This window comes from Salminus brasiliensis, chromosome 1 (genome assembly GCF_030463535.1).
Source record: "Salminus brasiliensis chromosome 1, fSalBra1.hap2, whole genome shotgun sequence".
Lineage (NCBI taxonomy): Eukaryota > Metazoa > Chordata > Actinopteri > Characiformes > Bryconidae > Salminus > Salminus brasiliensis.
The window spans coordinates 31,052,522-31,069,196 of record NC_132878.1 but is presented as its reverse complement, the minus strand read 5'-3'; the positions used below and the strand labels follow the sequence as shown (position 1 = coordinate 31,069,196).

Sequence of the window (16,675 nt, the reverse complement as noted above, 5' to 3'; positions counted from 1 at the left end):
CCCTGCCCCTGTGCTGTGTGTATGTAGAGTTTAGAAGAGGAGTTAACTTCTCTGTTTTTGAGTAAAGCCCGGTTCACTGGCCTGGCTGGCTCCTGCAGTACCGCTGCCGCTCCAGCAGAGAGCGCTCTTACAGCTGCCTCTGAGGTGCTCCACAATAAACCTAAACCCGCTCCAGTCACCTGCTCGCTTGTCCTTACTCTCTCTCTCTCTCTCGTTCTCTCGTTCTCTCGTTCTCTCGCTCTTCTTCTCTCGCTCTTTCTCTCAAAAAGAAGTTCATGTCCAGATCTGCCATTGTAGTTCTATTAAAATGATATATATATATATATACTGTTTTTTGATGCTGTTTTAGTTCCATATTAATCATATACATCATATGGACAGAAGTATTGGGACACCTGCTTATTCAGGATTCTTCTGAAATCCAGGAAACAAAATCTCTATTATTAAGTCTCTATTATTTTGGAGCGTTGTTTTGAGAATTTGATTGAATTCAGCGACAAGAGCATTAGTGAGATCAGGATGTTGGGAGATGGTCACCCCCACCTCATCCCAAACTACCCAACTTATCCCAAAAGTACTGGATGGAGCACCAACCATCATTCCAGAGCTCCACTGCTCCACAACTCAGTACTGGGGGGGCTTTATACCCCTGTAGCCCACAGGGACTTTCCTACAGGGACTGCCTGTGTAGTAGCATGGTGTTTTAAGCTGTGAAACACTGTCATCATCTCAGAGTGTTGACAGTTATTTAGGGCTCTTTTCTTCTTTTCTGCTTTAAATGAGCTCATGTTTTAGTGCTAATTGGGACGTCTCCAAAAATCTTGTGATGAGATGTTGGGTTTTGTCCAGACAAAGCTGCATTACGCATGTAAGGTAATCGGAGTGAGGCTAATTAGTTTAAAAGCTGCTTAGCTGAATATGTGGAAGCATTTTAATGTGTATGATTGCCTGGCTATAAAGCTAATCTAGCTAACGAGTAATGAAAGCTTATGCTCCACCAGTTGGCACTCCTAAGTCATCAGACACTCATCTCAGAGTTGTTCAGTCATCTCGTACAGACTTGTTTGTGTGGTGTCTGACACTGTATGAATCACTGTGATCTACAAACATGGACTAAAGTATGCTAGCACAGCTTAAAAACAGCTAGGCTTTTCTGAGGTTAATCTTAGAGACTGGACATAAACATCTAATATTTGATTTGATGGTCATCCTCATCATTATTGCTTTGTGTGTGAGTGTGTGTCTGCTTTAAGTGTGTGGCATTGCCTTCTTTGCTTTGTGTGTGTGTGAGGGGACAGAAAGTGGCAGCCATTGCTTTTGTTTGTTTGTTTGCTGGTTTAACCCCGGCTTTCTGCCATGCCGAGACGTAGATTAACCTTCAGAAAGAGTGTGAGAGTGACCCTTGCTATTGGTTACCTTTTATTTCCCACAGAAAGGCAGCGGCGACCCCGAGAGCGCCCCATCTGAGAGCAGCAACGCCGGCCAGGTGGTCAATCTATCAGCCGAATGTCAATCGAACGACAGCCTAACACACCATCACACGCCTAACTCCACAACTAACACAAACACGCACTCCTTCTCATTCTCATTCCATTGCAGATGCCTTGAGCTCGACCATCCACATGCTGTCTCTCCATCTCTCATTCTCTCCATCTCTCGTTCAACCATGTCTTCATATTCATCGAGACATCATCTTCTATTTTCAGCCATCTGTGTTTGCTTGTTGACTGTGCTAGTTTTACCTCCCATAGTCTGTGTTTCTCTTTTAGTTGGTTTTTGCTTGTGTGGTCATTGTTTACATTTTTGTAGTGTTTTTTTTTTTCTCTCCATCCCTTGTTTGTTTATTTGTTTGCTTGTCTGTCTGTCTGTTTGTTTATTGTTTTTGCTGTCCCGTTTTGTAGAGCGCGGAGGACAAACCGATCTCCGAGCTTAATGGTCAGCCCGAAGTCATAGAGGTCGTGGAAGAGACCGTCGTTATCGAGGAGGTGGTCAAAGCCGCCAAGCCCAAGAGCTCCGCCCCCGAAGTGACCGCTACAGTCACACCGGTGACTGAGGAAGTGCCAGAGGCGAAGGACGAAGAAAAGAGCGATTCCTCGGACAGCGAGAGCGAAGAGGAGGCAGAGTTCCACCCACAGAGTCCTTCCGATTCCGCCCACCACATCCAAGAACAGCCGGAGGAGGAGCAGGAGCCAAGCCAGGAAGCCCCGCCTACTCAGACAGAGCCACAGCCGGTCTCAGAGCCTGAAACAACTGACAAAGAGGAGGCGGTTGTCAAGCAACAGAACGAAGAAGAGAGAGCGTCTGGAGAGGAAACGTTGGTGACTCCAGATAAAGCGCCCAATGGCCACGCCCAGGATGGCGAGGAAGTCCCGCCCGCTCTGGGCGCTGTTGCTGAAGAAGAGGAGGAGGCAGAGCCTTGCATCATCAACGGCGACGCATCTCACACAGAAACGGATCGCGTGCCACAGGTGATCTGTTGCTCGGAGGTAAATGTGGCTGAATGAAACCATAAAACAAAAAAAACAAAAAAAAACAAAAAAAAAAAACAAATTGTCTCCTCTTCTTCTTCTCCTCCTCCTCCTCTTCTCTTCCTCCTCCACCATCCCTCCATCACTCTGCCGCCGCCACCGCTCCCTGCCTGACCTCCAGTGGAGCGCAGAGAAAGTTTTCTCTCACTCTCGCTCTCGCATATACAAAGTGCTGGCCTCGTCCTTAAGCAAATTCCGTGCGAGTCGTACAGGAAAGCTGATACAGCATAAACGCTTCCATAAATGTTCAGATGTGAAAGTCAATAAAACACAGTTACATTGTTAAAGCTGTAAAGACACAAGAATACACGCGTAAATATGTTCTAACTTACTAACATACACTACCAAGCCAATAAAACACACTGACCCAAACATAAATACATCACTAAAGCCAGTAAAACACTAACACGGACACGTCGTCAGTATTCCGCTGTATTCGCTGCCGGTTTCGGTGTGTATTTACTCGCAGTCTGTGTAATTGTTCCATTCCTATCATTTCATCACTCACCTGTTTTCATTTGAAGCTGTTCAAATTTCATCTCATTCATGTCTATACATACATACATACACACACAGACACACACATGAACACAGTACATAAACAAGCTCTGAACATGGGACATCATCTGTAATCTGACCTAAATCTAATATTTCTCATTTTGAGGCTGTTGTAAGAATATTAACTTGTTTTTTTTACATAGATTTTTTATTCCAAGTATTGGCTGATACATTTTATTTTTAATTTATTTTATTTAATTTTATTTAATTTGACTTAGCATTAATTTCATGATGGGAAATAGTAGATGTTTAGGCAAGATTATAACATGATTTCACTTGCCAAGATTTTTATTTTTTTTTTGTTGCTGTGCAGTCAAAAGTTTGGGCACGCCTGTTCATAGAGCGAAACCTTCACATATTGCTCAGCTGTGCAACTGCGCACACACACAGCTTGCCAAGTCACAGTACAGAAGTATTGCCAACAGAATGGGACTCTCTGGAGCAGAGAAACCTGAACCTATTGGCAGCAGAACTGTGTTCTGTGGAATGATTGATGCTGCTCCATCCAGTACTATTGGGATGAGTTGGTGATCATCCAGCATTCTGACCTCACTAACGCTCTTGTCAGTGAATGCAATCAAGCCCTCACAGCAATGCTAGAGGCAGAAAACTCAAATAAAAGCAGGATGCACTCTTTGGTAGTGCCCTTGATTTTTTGTTTTTTTAGAAGAAACAGTGAATGAGCAGCTGTCCCAATACTTTTGTCCATGTAATGTATTTCTGAGGCGATCAAAGGCAGACCACCCCCAGAGTCTAGACCTCAATGTCAGGTGTGGGAGAAATCTCCATGCAGATGCCCACAGACCTTACCGTCATTGATTGTGTTTAGGAAGAGTAGAAAAGTGAGCAGCTGAACTGGAGAACTTTCTCCTTCAGAAACACTGAAAGTGGGTCTCTTGAAAAGAATGGAGGCTGTAATTAGGGCGTAGGTGGATTCACTAAACCCTCAGTCTTCTGTGTAACAGTAACTAATAGCTGTTTTGCCAGGAGGGGAAAAAATGAAATGCCTCAGAGTTCAAACATCACTGTTTATTTGCAAATTAGGCATAACATATGTCTAATATGATCAGTCAGGGGAGCCCAAACTTTTCACTGATGTCCACTCAAACCCACATACACACACCGTCGTCACAGTGTTGTGAGGGAAGCTGCTTGGGGAGTTAGCGTAGGCTGCTGCATGTAGTGTATATCTGTGTGTGTTGCACTTTTGTGAACGGTGTTTTCTGCTTGGTGCATGTTGGTCTCGATGTGCATGTATGTGCTAAGCTATAAGCTAGTGTGTGCTGGCCATGACTGGCTGAGAGGAGTCACAGCCGTCCGCCAAAGACACATTGTGTGTGTGTATTGCTGTGTGTTATGTTGATTTTGTATCCATTCACCCCCACAACAATAGCACTGAAGCCAAAACTGCAGTTTAAGCAGCTGCACTTAAACTCTACCAAAGATCGCCATCTGTTACAGCTTATTTGTTTGTTTGTTTGTTTGTTTACTTTTCAGCCTGCTTCTCTAGTTTGCAGCACTGCCCATCAAGGCACTACCAAAGTTTAGCTTTTGAGAAGGCTGTTTGTTGGCTGGTTGGTTGGTTTGTAGGCTTGCTGTTTTAGTTTGCATGTTTTTTGTTTTGTTATTTTTGCATGATCTCACCAAAGATCTCTAGTTTGTGGCGCTGGGTTTTGGTTTTGTTTTCTAAAGCATGATCCCACCGATCCGTGGAGTGTTTGCCATGTTTTCTACCTTGTGTGTTTGTGTGTTTTGTATGTGTATGTGTGTGTGTGTGTGTGTGTGTGTGTGTGTGTTACTAAGTAACTGACCCTCTGCACTTCACCTGTAGCCTCCGGTGGTGAAGACAGAGATGGTGACCATTTCAGACACGTTTGCGGCTCAAAAGACTGAGATTGCCACCAAGGAGGTTCCGATCGTTCACACGGAAACCAAGACCATCACTTACGAAGCTGCCCAGGTACTGACCCCAGTCAGAGCTCTCAATAGTTTGAGTCCGTTTGAGTCGTTTAGTCCATGACTGGGATTATTCTTTATTGTGCTTTATTGTGACCCTGGGATTAGTCCTTGTGCCTTGGTGTGGCACTGGGATTGGTCCTTGTGCTTTGGTGTGGCACTGGGATTGGTCCTTGTGCTTTGGTGTGGCATCGGGATTAGTCCTTGTACTTTAGTTTGACACTAGGTTTAGTCTCTGTAATTTATTTTGACATTGGGTGTAGTCTGTGTTGTATAGTCTACGCCTGGGTTTAGTCTCTGTACTTCAGTCTGACACTGGGTTTAGTCTCTGTAGATAATTCCAAGACTGATTTTAGTCTTTGTATTGTAGTTTGACCCTGGGCTTAGTCCCTGTAGTTTGGTCCGAGACTGTGTTTAGCCCCTGTGGTTTAGTCTGACACTGAGTTTAGCCACTGGGTTTAGTCTCTGTACTGTAGTTTGCCACTGGGTTTAGTCCCTGTACTTTAGTCTGAGATTGGGTTTAGTCTCTGTACTTAAGTATAGATTTAATACGTATTTGTCTGTTTAGTGGGGTCTATTTAAAGAATTTGTCCATTTTGAGGTTCTTTGTACATTGTTTTTTGTTGTTTGATTGACAGTTGGACGGTGCTGGTGACGGAGAGCCAGGCGTTCTAATGACCGCCCAAACCATCACCTCAGAGTCACTGTGTACAACTACAACTACACACATTACCAAGGTAACACACACCATCACTGCTTACTTACTGTGATCTTAATTTGCTTAGTTCAACTGCTTTGAAACTAATCTGTCGGTTCTGTAATTATGAACCGTCATACGGACCCATGAAAAGGGGTTAAAGAGGTTAAATAACTTGTTGACAGGGTTATTTTTTGTGCTGTTTTGTTTGTCAGACACTAAAAGGCGGGCTGTCAGAGACTCGGATTGAAAAACGCATTGTCATTACTGGCGACTCTGACATCGATCATGACCAGGTGAGTGCTTTGGGAGCACCTGATTGAAATTTCTGGTCCTCACCTTCTTCCTGCAGTGCCATACTGCTGGTATCTCTTCTATTTTAAATGCACTCACTCTGTCAAAAAGCTGAAATTCTCATGAGAACTGCAGAGCAAATGTGTGCAGCTCAACTGAGCTGGATGGGTGGATATATGTTGGAGTTGGTTCTTGTGGCATTAGAATATTGAAAACGATATGCTGGTTTTGCCGCTTAGTTTCCATACATGGACTGTAAAAGAGGTGAACATTATTTTTTATTATTATTATTATTATTATTATTATTTATTTAGCAGTATTTACATACTACTTCAAACACCTTTATTCCAAGTATGAAAGGAAAATTCCCTGTAATATGTTTTTGGTTTCTGTAATATGGCTCTTTATATAGCCGTCAACAACAGCTTCTTTCCAAACATCATTGTTACAGAGGTGTTTCTCAGCAACATGTCTAGCAAAGGTGTCCATAGTTACCAGAGCTTGACTGGTGGGCTAGAGGTTTGGTTCTACTGACTGGTGGTGGTCTGTTGTTGCTGTCATGACCTTTCAGAGATATGAAATCTGACTGGGGGTGTGTTTAGATTATGTGTAGCTTAGTGGAATTTTCAGACTGCTGGATAAATCCATAACATGTGCACACGCGCGCACACCCGCAGTGCGAGAGTGCACACTGAGGCCTTGGGGCTGTTCATCACGGTGGGATTTGTGTAGAACCTCAGTAATACCTTAGGAATCACTAAACACACACACAGAAAGCTTCTAGTTTTGTGTTTTAGGTAGAGATATTTTAATCACATCCAAGAATATTTAAATGGTTGTGTTGGCAAATGTTTGAGCTATAATTCACACATTTTACACTCTAAAATTAGATGCTTAAAGATACTTTAACTTTAACTCCAATTGTTAATGCCAGAAGTTAAGTGGCATTTTCATGTTAAGACAAGACGCCTGTTTTTTCACAGTATGCGAATTTTCATAGTAAAATGGATTAAAAATATATATATATATTTTCTTTTGTTTTGTTTTTTTTTTTTTAAGGTGAGAGAGACTTATGTGGCAGTAGCTGTTTGGGGTTTAATACAAAAACCACATACTGCTTGCAGTTACAATTTATTGTAAGTCATGTTAAGACCTTAAGCTGTGAAGCTCTGTCTAGATTTTTAGGTTGATGTTAAGACCCGAGAAGCTCTGTCTGGATTTTTAGGTTGATGTTAAGACCCGAGAAGCTCTGCCTGGATTTTTAGGTTGATGTTAAGACCCGAGAAGCTCTGCCTGGATTTTTAGGTTGCTGTTAAGACCCGAGAAGCTCTGTCTGGATTTTTAGGTTGATGTTAAGACCGGAGAAGCTCTGCCTGGATTTTTAGGTTGATGTTAAGACCGGAGAAGCTCTGCCTGGATTTTTAGGTTGATGTTAAGACCGGAGAAGCTCTGCCTGGATTTTAAGGTTGATGTTAAGACTTGAGAAACTTGATGTTAAGACCTATAACCTGCGTTTTCTGCTTTCCTTCATGATTTATATATTTTGCAGCCCTGTATCTGCAGGACAGGTGCAATTGCTTCCTTTCATCATTGATAGATCGTACTTAAGCATGTTTCAGTATCGCTCTGTATTTGTGATTCTCATGGCTTTGGCATTGGTTTCTCTTCTATAGCCATGCCAACCATAAGACATCGCTCTTGATTGCAGAGTGTTAGTTGGTGTGTGTATGTGTGTTCCCCTCGTCATCTGTCTTCACCATTTAGTTGCTTTTAGTAGTTTTTTAGTTGCTTTTTTTGTTTTTGTTTGGTCCTTCATTTTTCTTTAACACAGTTCTTTCCTTTCTTTGTGTTTGTTTTTGTTTGGTTTTGTTTGTTTGTTCATTGTTTGACCTTGGGGCTGGCCAGGCCTTGGCCCAGGCAATAAAGGAAGCCAAAGAGCAGCACCCCGACATGTCCGTCACTCGCGTGGTGGTGCACAAGGAGACCGAACTGGCTGAAGATGATGAGTAGAGGAGAGGTAAGGACGCGGCGTCCGGTGCTTTTCCTGGTGGCCAGCTTCTTTCGTCTCTTTATTCAGTTTTGTTTGTTTTATATTATTATTTTTTTAATCCATCCCAGTCTGTCTGGTTTTTGTTGCGTTTTGAATCGGCTGGTAAGCACACTGCAAAAATGGACTAATTTATAAGTGAAAGCGACGACTTCTATGCCATTTCATCCACTGCACTGACTAGTCACTTTTACTGCCTTCCAACATAGTTTTTTGAAACAAGCACAAATATTTACAAGTGCAAGGAGATCACTTCATTTAATATTGCTTAAAGTAAGCAAAAGATCTGCCTGCCATCAGCAGCTGGAGCCCGACAGAGCACAACTGGCCATGTTTTCTCCAGGTGGGAAGATGGCTTTCTCTCTCTCACCTCATCACTTCAGTGTAATGCTGACTGGCACAGGCGTCTAATAGTAGATTCATCAGAGCTGGGTTCCTGGCTCTTTCCGCAGAGCGCATTTGTTGCCTGGTGACGTTGCATCGGCGGCAGCTCGAAGAGAAGCGGTGGCTGGTTGCTCTTTTGTCGGAGAAGGCACGTTTCCGTCCTTACCCTCCCAGTGTCGGAAGCATTACATGTAATAGGGACAGAGTAGGGTTGGGTCATTGGATATCTAAAATTGGGGTGGACAATTGGCCAAAATGTAAAAAAGAACCAAGCAAAACATAACTGAGTAAAAGAAAAGTCTCATAAGAATATTACAACATTGCTGATTTCTCAGCTGTCGAGAGATGCTGTAATGTAAGATGCTTTCACTTTCAGAAGCTCCATTTTTTTGCAGTTGCTATTCTGTTCTGTACATCTGTGTTCTGGCACGTCATACCAACACTGTCTCTCCTCACGTGACTAATATAGATGGTGCTCTGCTAACTGCTGGGTAACACTGCTAATACACGAGTGAAATCGGACCACTGTGAAAGCTGGTCTGCCAGCGTGTGCTTGAGCCTTGTGTTATTTCTCTTAATCTACCCACCAAATTGACAACACACTGACATCAGACACATGCCCCTCTACAAATCAATCAGTGTCAGGTTTAAGGAGACACACAACCCATGTAAATTGCAGTGTGGAACCTGGAGTTTCAGGTGTGAAAATGCTCTCAATTAACCTACTTAATAATATGAGAAAATTAGCACCTTAAAAAGACACATCTAACCTTTTTTCTTTCTGCATTGGAGCTTCTTTCTGAAATCACCTAATCTTGCGTCTCACTGTGGTCATGGTCACAAAATAGTGGGATTAAACCAACGAAATGACGATAAATTCCTTAACGTTTAAGGTGGAATTGTCATAATCTCATTGACCTTTTATGGTTATCATTTAATAGTTTAGCACTATAACCATTTTCTTTGAAGTCTGTATAATTGGCTCTCAGTCTGGTCCTGAATAACAGTTTAAAATGCATTAATTAATATCAGGGATGTGAGAAGCTAGGCCTGTGATATGATTTGGAATAAGATGTAAAACATCAGCGATATGTCCGCTGCGATGCAGCGCAATAGCAGCACTGTTTTCTGAGAGCAGTTAGGAGCACCTTTATCTGAGTGTCTTTTATCTCACAGCTCCAGTCTCCACTGCTGAGGCCTCGCGGTGCTGGTCTCTATTACACACTTATTTCAAAGTCCCTTCAGTTCAGTGTTGCTGAGTAACTGCAGCACTCTAGACCTGACACAGACAGCAGCGTCTCTCCGAGTGCCGACCTGAAAGGCACGGAGTCTTGTCAGATTAGTCTGTGAAGTCGTGTTCTCCAGTTCTCTTACAGACTGTGCGGAAACTGCCGTTTCCCTTTTCTTTGGATCCGGTCAGCGGTTCCTCCTCTTGCTCTTTGGGAGTTCCCCGTTTTTTGTGCTCTTAGGGAGGTTCTGGTTTTGAGTCTTGGGTTTCCTCACTGGTTCTTAAAGAGGTTTCCTGACATGGTCACCATCAGCAGTGCTTGTTAAGGGACTGCATTCACTTTATTTGGGAAGATGTTTTGAGACGATGACTGATTAAACAGCACGGCAGTAATAACCACACTAATGCTGTTAAGCAGATGGAGCAGGCTGGTGGAGTTTTGCTTACATTTGACTGCTTTTAGCGTAATATATCTCGGGACTTGTTCACACCTGGCATTAACATTCGTTTGGATATTGATAGTATCTTGATCTACACTGTTAAAAGTATAAGATCCTTAAGGGACTTTGGGCTGTTCTTCAGTTTGAAATCATGGAGGAACCTCTTAAGGTGCTTTGAGGAACCTTTAAAAACCTCTTCAAATCACTAAGAGGTTCCACATTTTCAAACTGAAGAACATCCAAAAGTTCCTCAAGGCACCTATACTTCTAACCGTGTACTTGGACCGGATCCTTGTCACTAAACTGCGTCCTCATTGTGACCAGATGAGATCCTGCTTTACTTCCCGGTGTACAAAGCACACCAGCATGTACATCGTTTATGCTTTACTTGCTGTGAACAACAATTCCTCTTTAAGAGGAACAGTTCAGAGGAACAGTTCAGAGGAACGCTGGGGGTTCTACAACTCCGTGGGACAATGATGGTTCTTTCATTCCTGTAATGACTATCAGAAAAGGTGATGGACTGTCTAAACCACAAGCGTATATATCCTGACCACACTCGCACACTAGAGGGAGAGGGAGAGAGAGGGTAAGATCCACAGTAATAATTATCTGTATTAACGGATTTCCGATTCATGGATAACTTTCAGTGACCACCTCTGAATGTGGTTTAATTGATCCGATCATAATCCGATCACAGTGCATCTTGGGGATCTTGGCTTTTTATGTGGACGAGTGAAATCCGATCATGATCTGGTCTCCTAAATCGCTCATTAATTCCACTTTTAGAACACGACACTCAGACAGTCTAAGAGCCTGTTTACTCTTAATATTAATCATTAAAAGTAATCTTGCTAACCAGAAATGAGTGACCAAGAATGCTTCTCAACCACTTCGTCCAAGAGCTAACTGCTAACTGTGTAATTACCAATCCACCAACGAACGAAACCGTTTTCTCTCTCTTTCTTTTGCATTTCTGTTTGCAGAGCTGAAGCCCACGAGGTTCACCCTTCGCCTCATTCGGACAGACATCTTCCCTCCGTTCTCTATGCGAGTAAACGAGTGTTCGTCTCTCGGGACGGAGGACAAGAGAAGACCTCAGTGACGGCGCTTTGGACACCTGCATTCGTTATCGTTCAAAAACCAGAACCACTTAGCTTTTTTTTTTTTTTTTTTTTTTTTTTTTTGGTGTCCGATGTTTATTAAGAACAGATAGCGGTTGCTCTACAATTATTATTTTTTTTTATTATTATTATTATTGTTCTAGTAGTGATTCACATTCCTAGCACAGTCAGAGGGGGAATGATCTGGAAAGGGTAAGCTTAAAAAAAAAAGACAAATTTTTACTATCCAGTCTTAATGAATTTCTGTTAGTTATGGATGAACACTTTGTAAAATACGAACTCGGTGGGCGGTCTATTTACGTACATATATAAAATGATTTATGATTTTTTTAAGGGGGTAGGGAGGGTTGATAATGCCGGTCAGGAGACTGGGCAGGACTTCAGATTAACTTTGTAATCTCTTTGTAAGGGACCAGCGTGAGACTCGGAGGCACAGTGTTTATTTCCTCTACTCGCACAACAGTGCCAATCCTTCCTCTATGCAGTCAAACAAACAAACAAACAAACAAACATTCCACCACTGGGAGGTGCACTTTGTCTACCTCTCTTAGGGAAAATCCAGAACTCCAATGAAGAAAATTTCCTAAAACTCTGGGCAGCTTTTCAACACATTTGCTTTTCCAAAACAACTTTCTGGATCCAGTAATCATAAGATTTTTTCTCTCTGATATTTTAATTCTGTTTGTAAACTGATGATTTTAGATCTCTTTTTTTTGGCTAAGCTGGGTTTGCCCCTTTTAAATATTTTTAATATATTCACATCCTTTTTTGTTTTGTTTTTGGGTTTTTTGGCTAAAAGATACACAGGAAAAATAGAATTGCCACAGTTGGATATTTTACATGTAGATAAATAAATGAAGCTCCTCCCTCTCTGGTCTGGCGCCCAGTTCACTTGTGTGCTCTCTCTTTCTCTATATCTTTCTCTTTCTCTCTCTCACTCCCTCACGCTCTTGCTCTTGCTCTTGCTCTTGCTCTCGCTCTCGCGCTCTCTCTCGCTCTCTCTCTCGCTCTCTCTCTCTCGCTCTCTCTCTTTCTCTCTCTCTCTTTCTCTCTCTCTCTTTCTCTCTCTCTCTCTCTCTCTCTCTCTCTTTCTCCATTGCCTCCTCCACCCCACTTTCCCTGCTAAACAGAGGCGCCAATCTCACCCCTTTGTTTTTAGCAGCTTGGGTAACTGTGTTGTGTTCTTGGCCCCGCCCACCTACCACCACCTCCTGTCCTCTTTGTGTAACACTGTTGAAATAAAAGTTTGTTTATTCTCTAATTAGTGTCTCATCTGTTTTTTTGTTTGTTTGTTTTTCTCTCTTGAGACTCGTATCTGGTTCTATTAATTGATCTTTGTCTGCACATTAATATCCAATAGCAGTTCATTTCTTTTAAACAAAGCTATTCATTGGCTGTTCCTTAACCCATTACATTACTGTACTGCATGAAATATGAGGTAAAAATCAAAATGTTTTGTAGGGCAAAACAGTCATAAAGATCAGTATACACCGATCAGCAATAATATTAAAACCTTCAGTTGTTGAAGTAGGGTGTGTTAAAAGCAAGACAAATGGGCAAGCATAAGGACCTGAGACACCTTGACAAGAACCAAATTGTGAAGTGACTAGACTACTGAGTCAGAACATCTCCAAAACGTCAGGTTTTATAGGGTGTTCCCAGTATGCAGTGGTTAGAAACTTGTCACATTTACCAGATCTCATTACAATCAAGCATCTATAGGATGTTCAAGACAAAGAAGTCCAACCCACTTCACAGTTTATAGGACTTGGATCTTCCATCATTTGTGTTGAACACAGGTGCCCAGAGAGTGTGGTTAGGGGCCTTGCCCATGTCATTTCTGGTGATCAAACAGATGACTTCCAAGTCGTTGTGGGTGCTGCTCTAACGGTCAGGCATTTTAAGAGAAATATTTTTTCGTTCATGAGATTGATTTGAACTGTTTTTAGCACTGTTAGCCTGGCATCTCCAATTGAAAACTAAATAAGCGTATGTACATGTCTTGGCGATCTCGATTTCATCAGCTGTGTTCTGATTGGTCGTGGCCGTGTATGCACATTTTTATTGAATGTTTCTAAATAATCTAAGATAACATAAATAATTTTTAAATAATTGATCTAGTTACAATTATACATAGCGTATACACACACACACACACACAATTACTTAAAATTACACTTTTTGCATGTCGGCATGTGCGGTCTTAAAGGTGTTGCTGGAATGGCAGGAGTGGCAATTGCCCCACCTTCAATCTGACTGGCCTACTCAGCTGCCACTCAAAAATCTTATCTTATCCTATCACGTAATTGGCTTTCACCTCGCTGGGAGGCGGGCGTTTGACCGCAGTGTTTACCGGGTTTTTGTCTTTGGCGTAACGTAAGTCAAACGTTTGCGAATGAAGTCCGGCCCCCTCAACAAAAAGAGCCAATCAGCTTGCTCGTTACGCCACGAGCAGAGAAGGGGTCGACCCCATGCGATGGCAAGATTAGCTAACATTACTAATTACTCTCTTTTCGGCCCCTGAAGTAAAGTAATCTGCAGAACGTGCGATATTACTTATATTAGATTGGGTTAGCTCATTCTAATGTGCTTAATATGTGCATATTGCAGCTGTATTATTGATGAAAATGTATGATCTGTAAATCTAGCGATACCAAGAGACCGAGGATGTTGTTGGAGCTGTGGAGTGAGCTTCTCACAAAGAGACCTTATTACAACAATTAATTGCTAACTGATCATATGATCTATATCTCTGTCCCACACTGAATCATACTCCACTGGGTGAAAATACATTGTGTAATTAAAAATACTGTATAACTGCAGAATTGTGCTGCTCTTGCCGATACTTGACCATAGCTGGTCATAAATATATAAAATACATATAGTCAAGGTGCAGCTGATGACAGTAATGTAAAAAAAATGCATGACACAAGCCTGTAAATGGGTGTTATGTTGGTGTACCATGACTTTTTTTTTTTTTTTTTTTTTTTTTTAGCCAAATATAACCAAGCTAATTATCGTATATCAGTGTACAGTATGGTATATTATATTCATATTAATTTGGAAGAAGACAGAACCCAAGGTTGTTTACTTTTGTAAACAAGCTCAAAAGGTCAAAAGGTCCTGTTTATTTACTTATTGTTAGTGGTAACCTACTTGACCATAAAGGTTATGCAAAATAGAAGACTAACCATCAACAGTTATGTGCATTCATGTAGCTTATTAACTGATGTTTTGGCCTAATATTAGTAGAATACTAATGCATATTAAAAATCATCTGTGCATGCACATTAACAACACATTGTGGCCCCCTCTAGACATCCCTTTACCACCTCTGGGCCACCCCAGATAAAATTGGCTAGAACCTCCTCTGCACGTTGGGTCAAACGGCCTCTTACTGTTAACATACGCAGTCCTTAGCTATGTGAATTACCAGCATCTATGATTATAGCCCAAAGTCCGTATTTCAAAAACCACCCAAAGCTGAAGTCCTGCGCTGCTTGTGGGGGGAGTTCTTGATGTTAAAATATGTCCAGAGATGCTCCATCTAATGTCATGCACTCTGCGTCAGGGCTGCTCCGTCCTGGTCCTAGTGATCTACCGCCCTGGAGAGATTATTTCACCCTGGAGATGTATTTCCTCGCAGCAGTTCTGTGCCAGTGTGTGTGTCTGTGAACATGCGTGTGTTGGTCACTGTGTGTGTGTTCATGTTTGAAGACCAGCTGCTGTGCTGCCTTCCGCAGGTCCTGAGCCTCAGACAGTTCCACATCCACTGAGAAAGAGAGAGAAATAGAGATGGTCAGATGCTAACTACACACACGCACGCACACACACACGCAATCCTATAGCATTCAGCCGCCCAGGGCTGGTAGCTTTGGGAGGTCGCTTGGTAGGGGGAGTCTCAGTGGAGAAAACTGGAAATGGCTGCATTGGGAAGATAACTGGGACAATTTCAGTTACTAAATGGCTTAAATGGCTCACTTCTGGCCCACATACCGCTGATGGAGCACTGCCATCACTCATCACTCTGTTTATGTGCTTAAACGACACAGTGTGAACGCTAGCAGTGAAGTACCCTGATGATGGTTTAGAGATTGTACTCAGATTCTGAAGAACTCTGATTGACCTTTGGATTTCAAGAGAGTGGAATACCTCCTCTCTCACTCTTTCACGTTCTCTTCTAAAACACACACAACACTGCTGATCTGTTATCACACACAAGAGCTTATATGATCAGTCCTAATCAGTTCACAAGTCTTGTGATACACTAAGCTGAGGCTGCCGCAATAGCTAAGCACACTGAGCTCTCCAGCTCATTCTTTAAAGGGTGATGACAGTTTTTGATATAAGGTAAAGTAAATGGTGAATGATTAACGTGACATTATCAACGGTTAGCTAAAGTTCACCTGGAAAAGTGATTTCTCACTGAAAAGAGTGAAAAACACTCTGTTATATAGTTTTTTAGTAATGGTATCACAATATATATATATAGATAGATTTGTTTACCAGAAAGCAGCTGAAAATCCATCTCTTTCAGTTAGCCTTCTCAGATATTTAGTTGACACTGTTGCTGTCTTGTATATTAATTTTTTATTGTTATACATAATTAAAAAAACCCAAATGATCTTTGTAAAGTTTGTTCTGACAACAATATATACACACACATATCTATATATACAGTGGGGTAATTGACATCATAGGTAGATCTTAACTATGAGAGACAAAATGAGAATTTTTTTTTTTTTAAGAATTTATTAGCAAATAATGGTGGAAAATAAGTATTTGGTCACCTACAAACAAGCAAGATTTCTGGCTGTCACAGACCTGTAACTTCTTTTTAAGAGGCTTCTCTGTCCTCCACTCATTACCTGTATTAATGGCACCTGTTTGAACTAGTTAACAGTATAAAAGACACCTGCTCACAACCTCAAACAGTCACACTCCAAACTCCACTATGGTGAAGACCAAAGAGCTGTCGACGGACACCAGAAACAAAACTGTAGACCTGCACCAGGCTGGGAAGACTGAATCTGCAATAGGCAGCAGCTTGATGTGAAGAAATGATCACAAGAACGGTGAGCAAAAATCCCAGAACCACACGGGGGACCTAGTGAATGACCTGCAGAAAGCTGGGACCAACGTTACAAAGGCTACCGTCAGTCACACACTACGCCGCCAGGGACTCAGATCTTGCAGTGCCAGACGTGTTGCCCTGCTTAAGCCAGTACATATCCGGGCACGTCTGAAGTTTGCTAGAGAGCATTTGGATGTTCCGGAAGAGTATTGGGAGAATGTCTTATGGTCAGATCAAACCAAAGTAGAACTGTTTTGTACAAACTCAACTCGTTGTGTTTGGAGGAGAGTGAATGCTGAGTTGCATCCAAAGGACACCATACCAACTGTGAAGCATGGGGGTGGC

The 16,675-nt window shown here is 42.1% G+C and overlaps 1 protein-coding gene across 25 annotated transcripts in view; it reads left to right on the top strand.

The window, feature by feature from the left end:
• The window catches only part of epb41l2 (erythrocyte membrane protein band 4.1 like 2), an 88,948-nt gene extending 76,431 nt beyond the window's left edge, over positions 1–12,517 (top strand). For 13 of the 25 annotated variants that reach the window (XM_072677212.1, XM_072677218.1, XM_072677343.1 and 10 more), the window contains 8 exons: positions 28–144; positions 1,433–1,486; positions 1,902–2,486; positions 4,918–5,046; positions 5,681–5,779; positions 5,955–6,035; positions 7,939–8,050; positions 11,119–12,517. In XM_072677212.1, the coding sequence (XP_072533313.1) occupies positions 28–144; positions 1,433–1,486; positions 1,902–2,486; positions 4,918–5,046; positions 5,681–5,779; positions 5,955–6,035; positions 7,939–8,043 (1,170 nt within the window). In that variant the 3' untranslated portion in view covers positions 8,044–8,050; positions 11,119–12,517. The remainder of the gene's footprint in view (positions 1–27; positions 145–1,432; positions 1,487–1,901; positions 2,487–4,917; positions 5,047–5,680; positions 5,780–5,954; positions 6,036–7,938; positions 8,051–11,118) is intronic. The other 12 variants (XM_072677377.1, XM_072677327.1, XM_072677359.1 and 9 more) reach the window with 6 other exon arrangements.
• Positions 12,518–16,675: the final 4,158 nt, after the last annotated feature.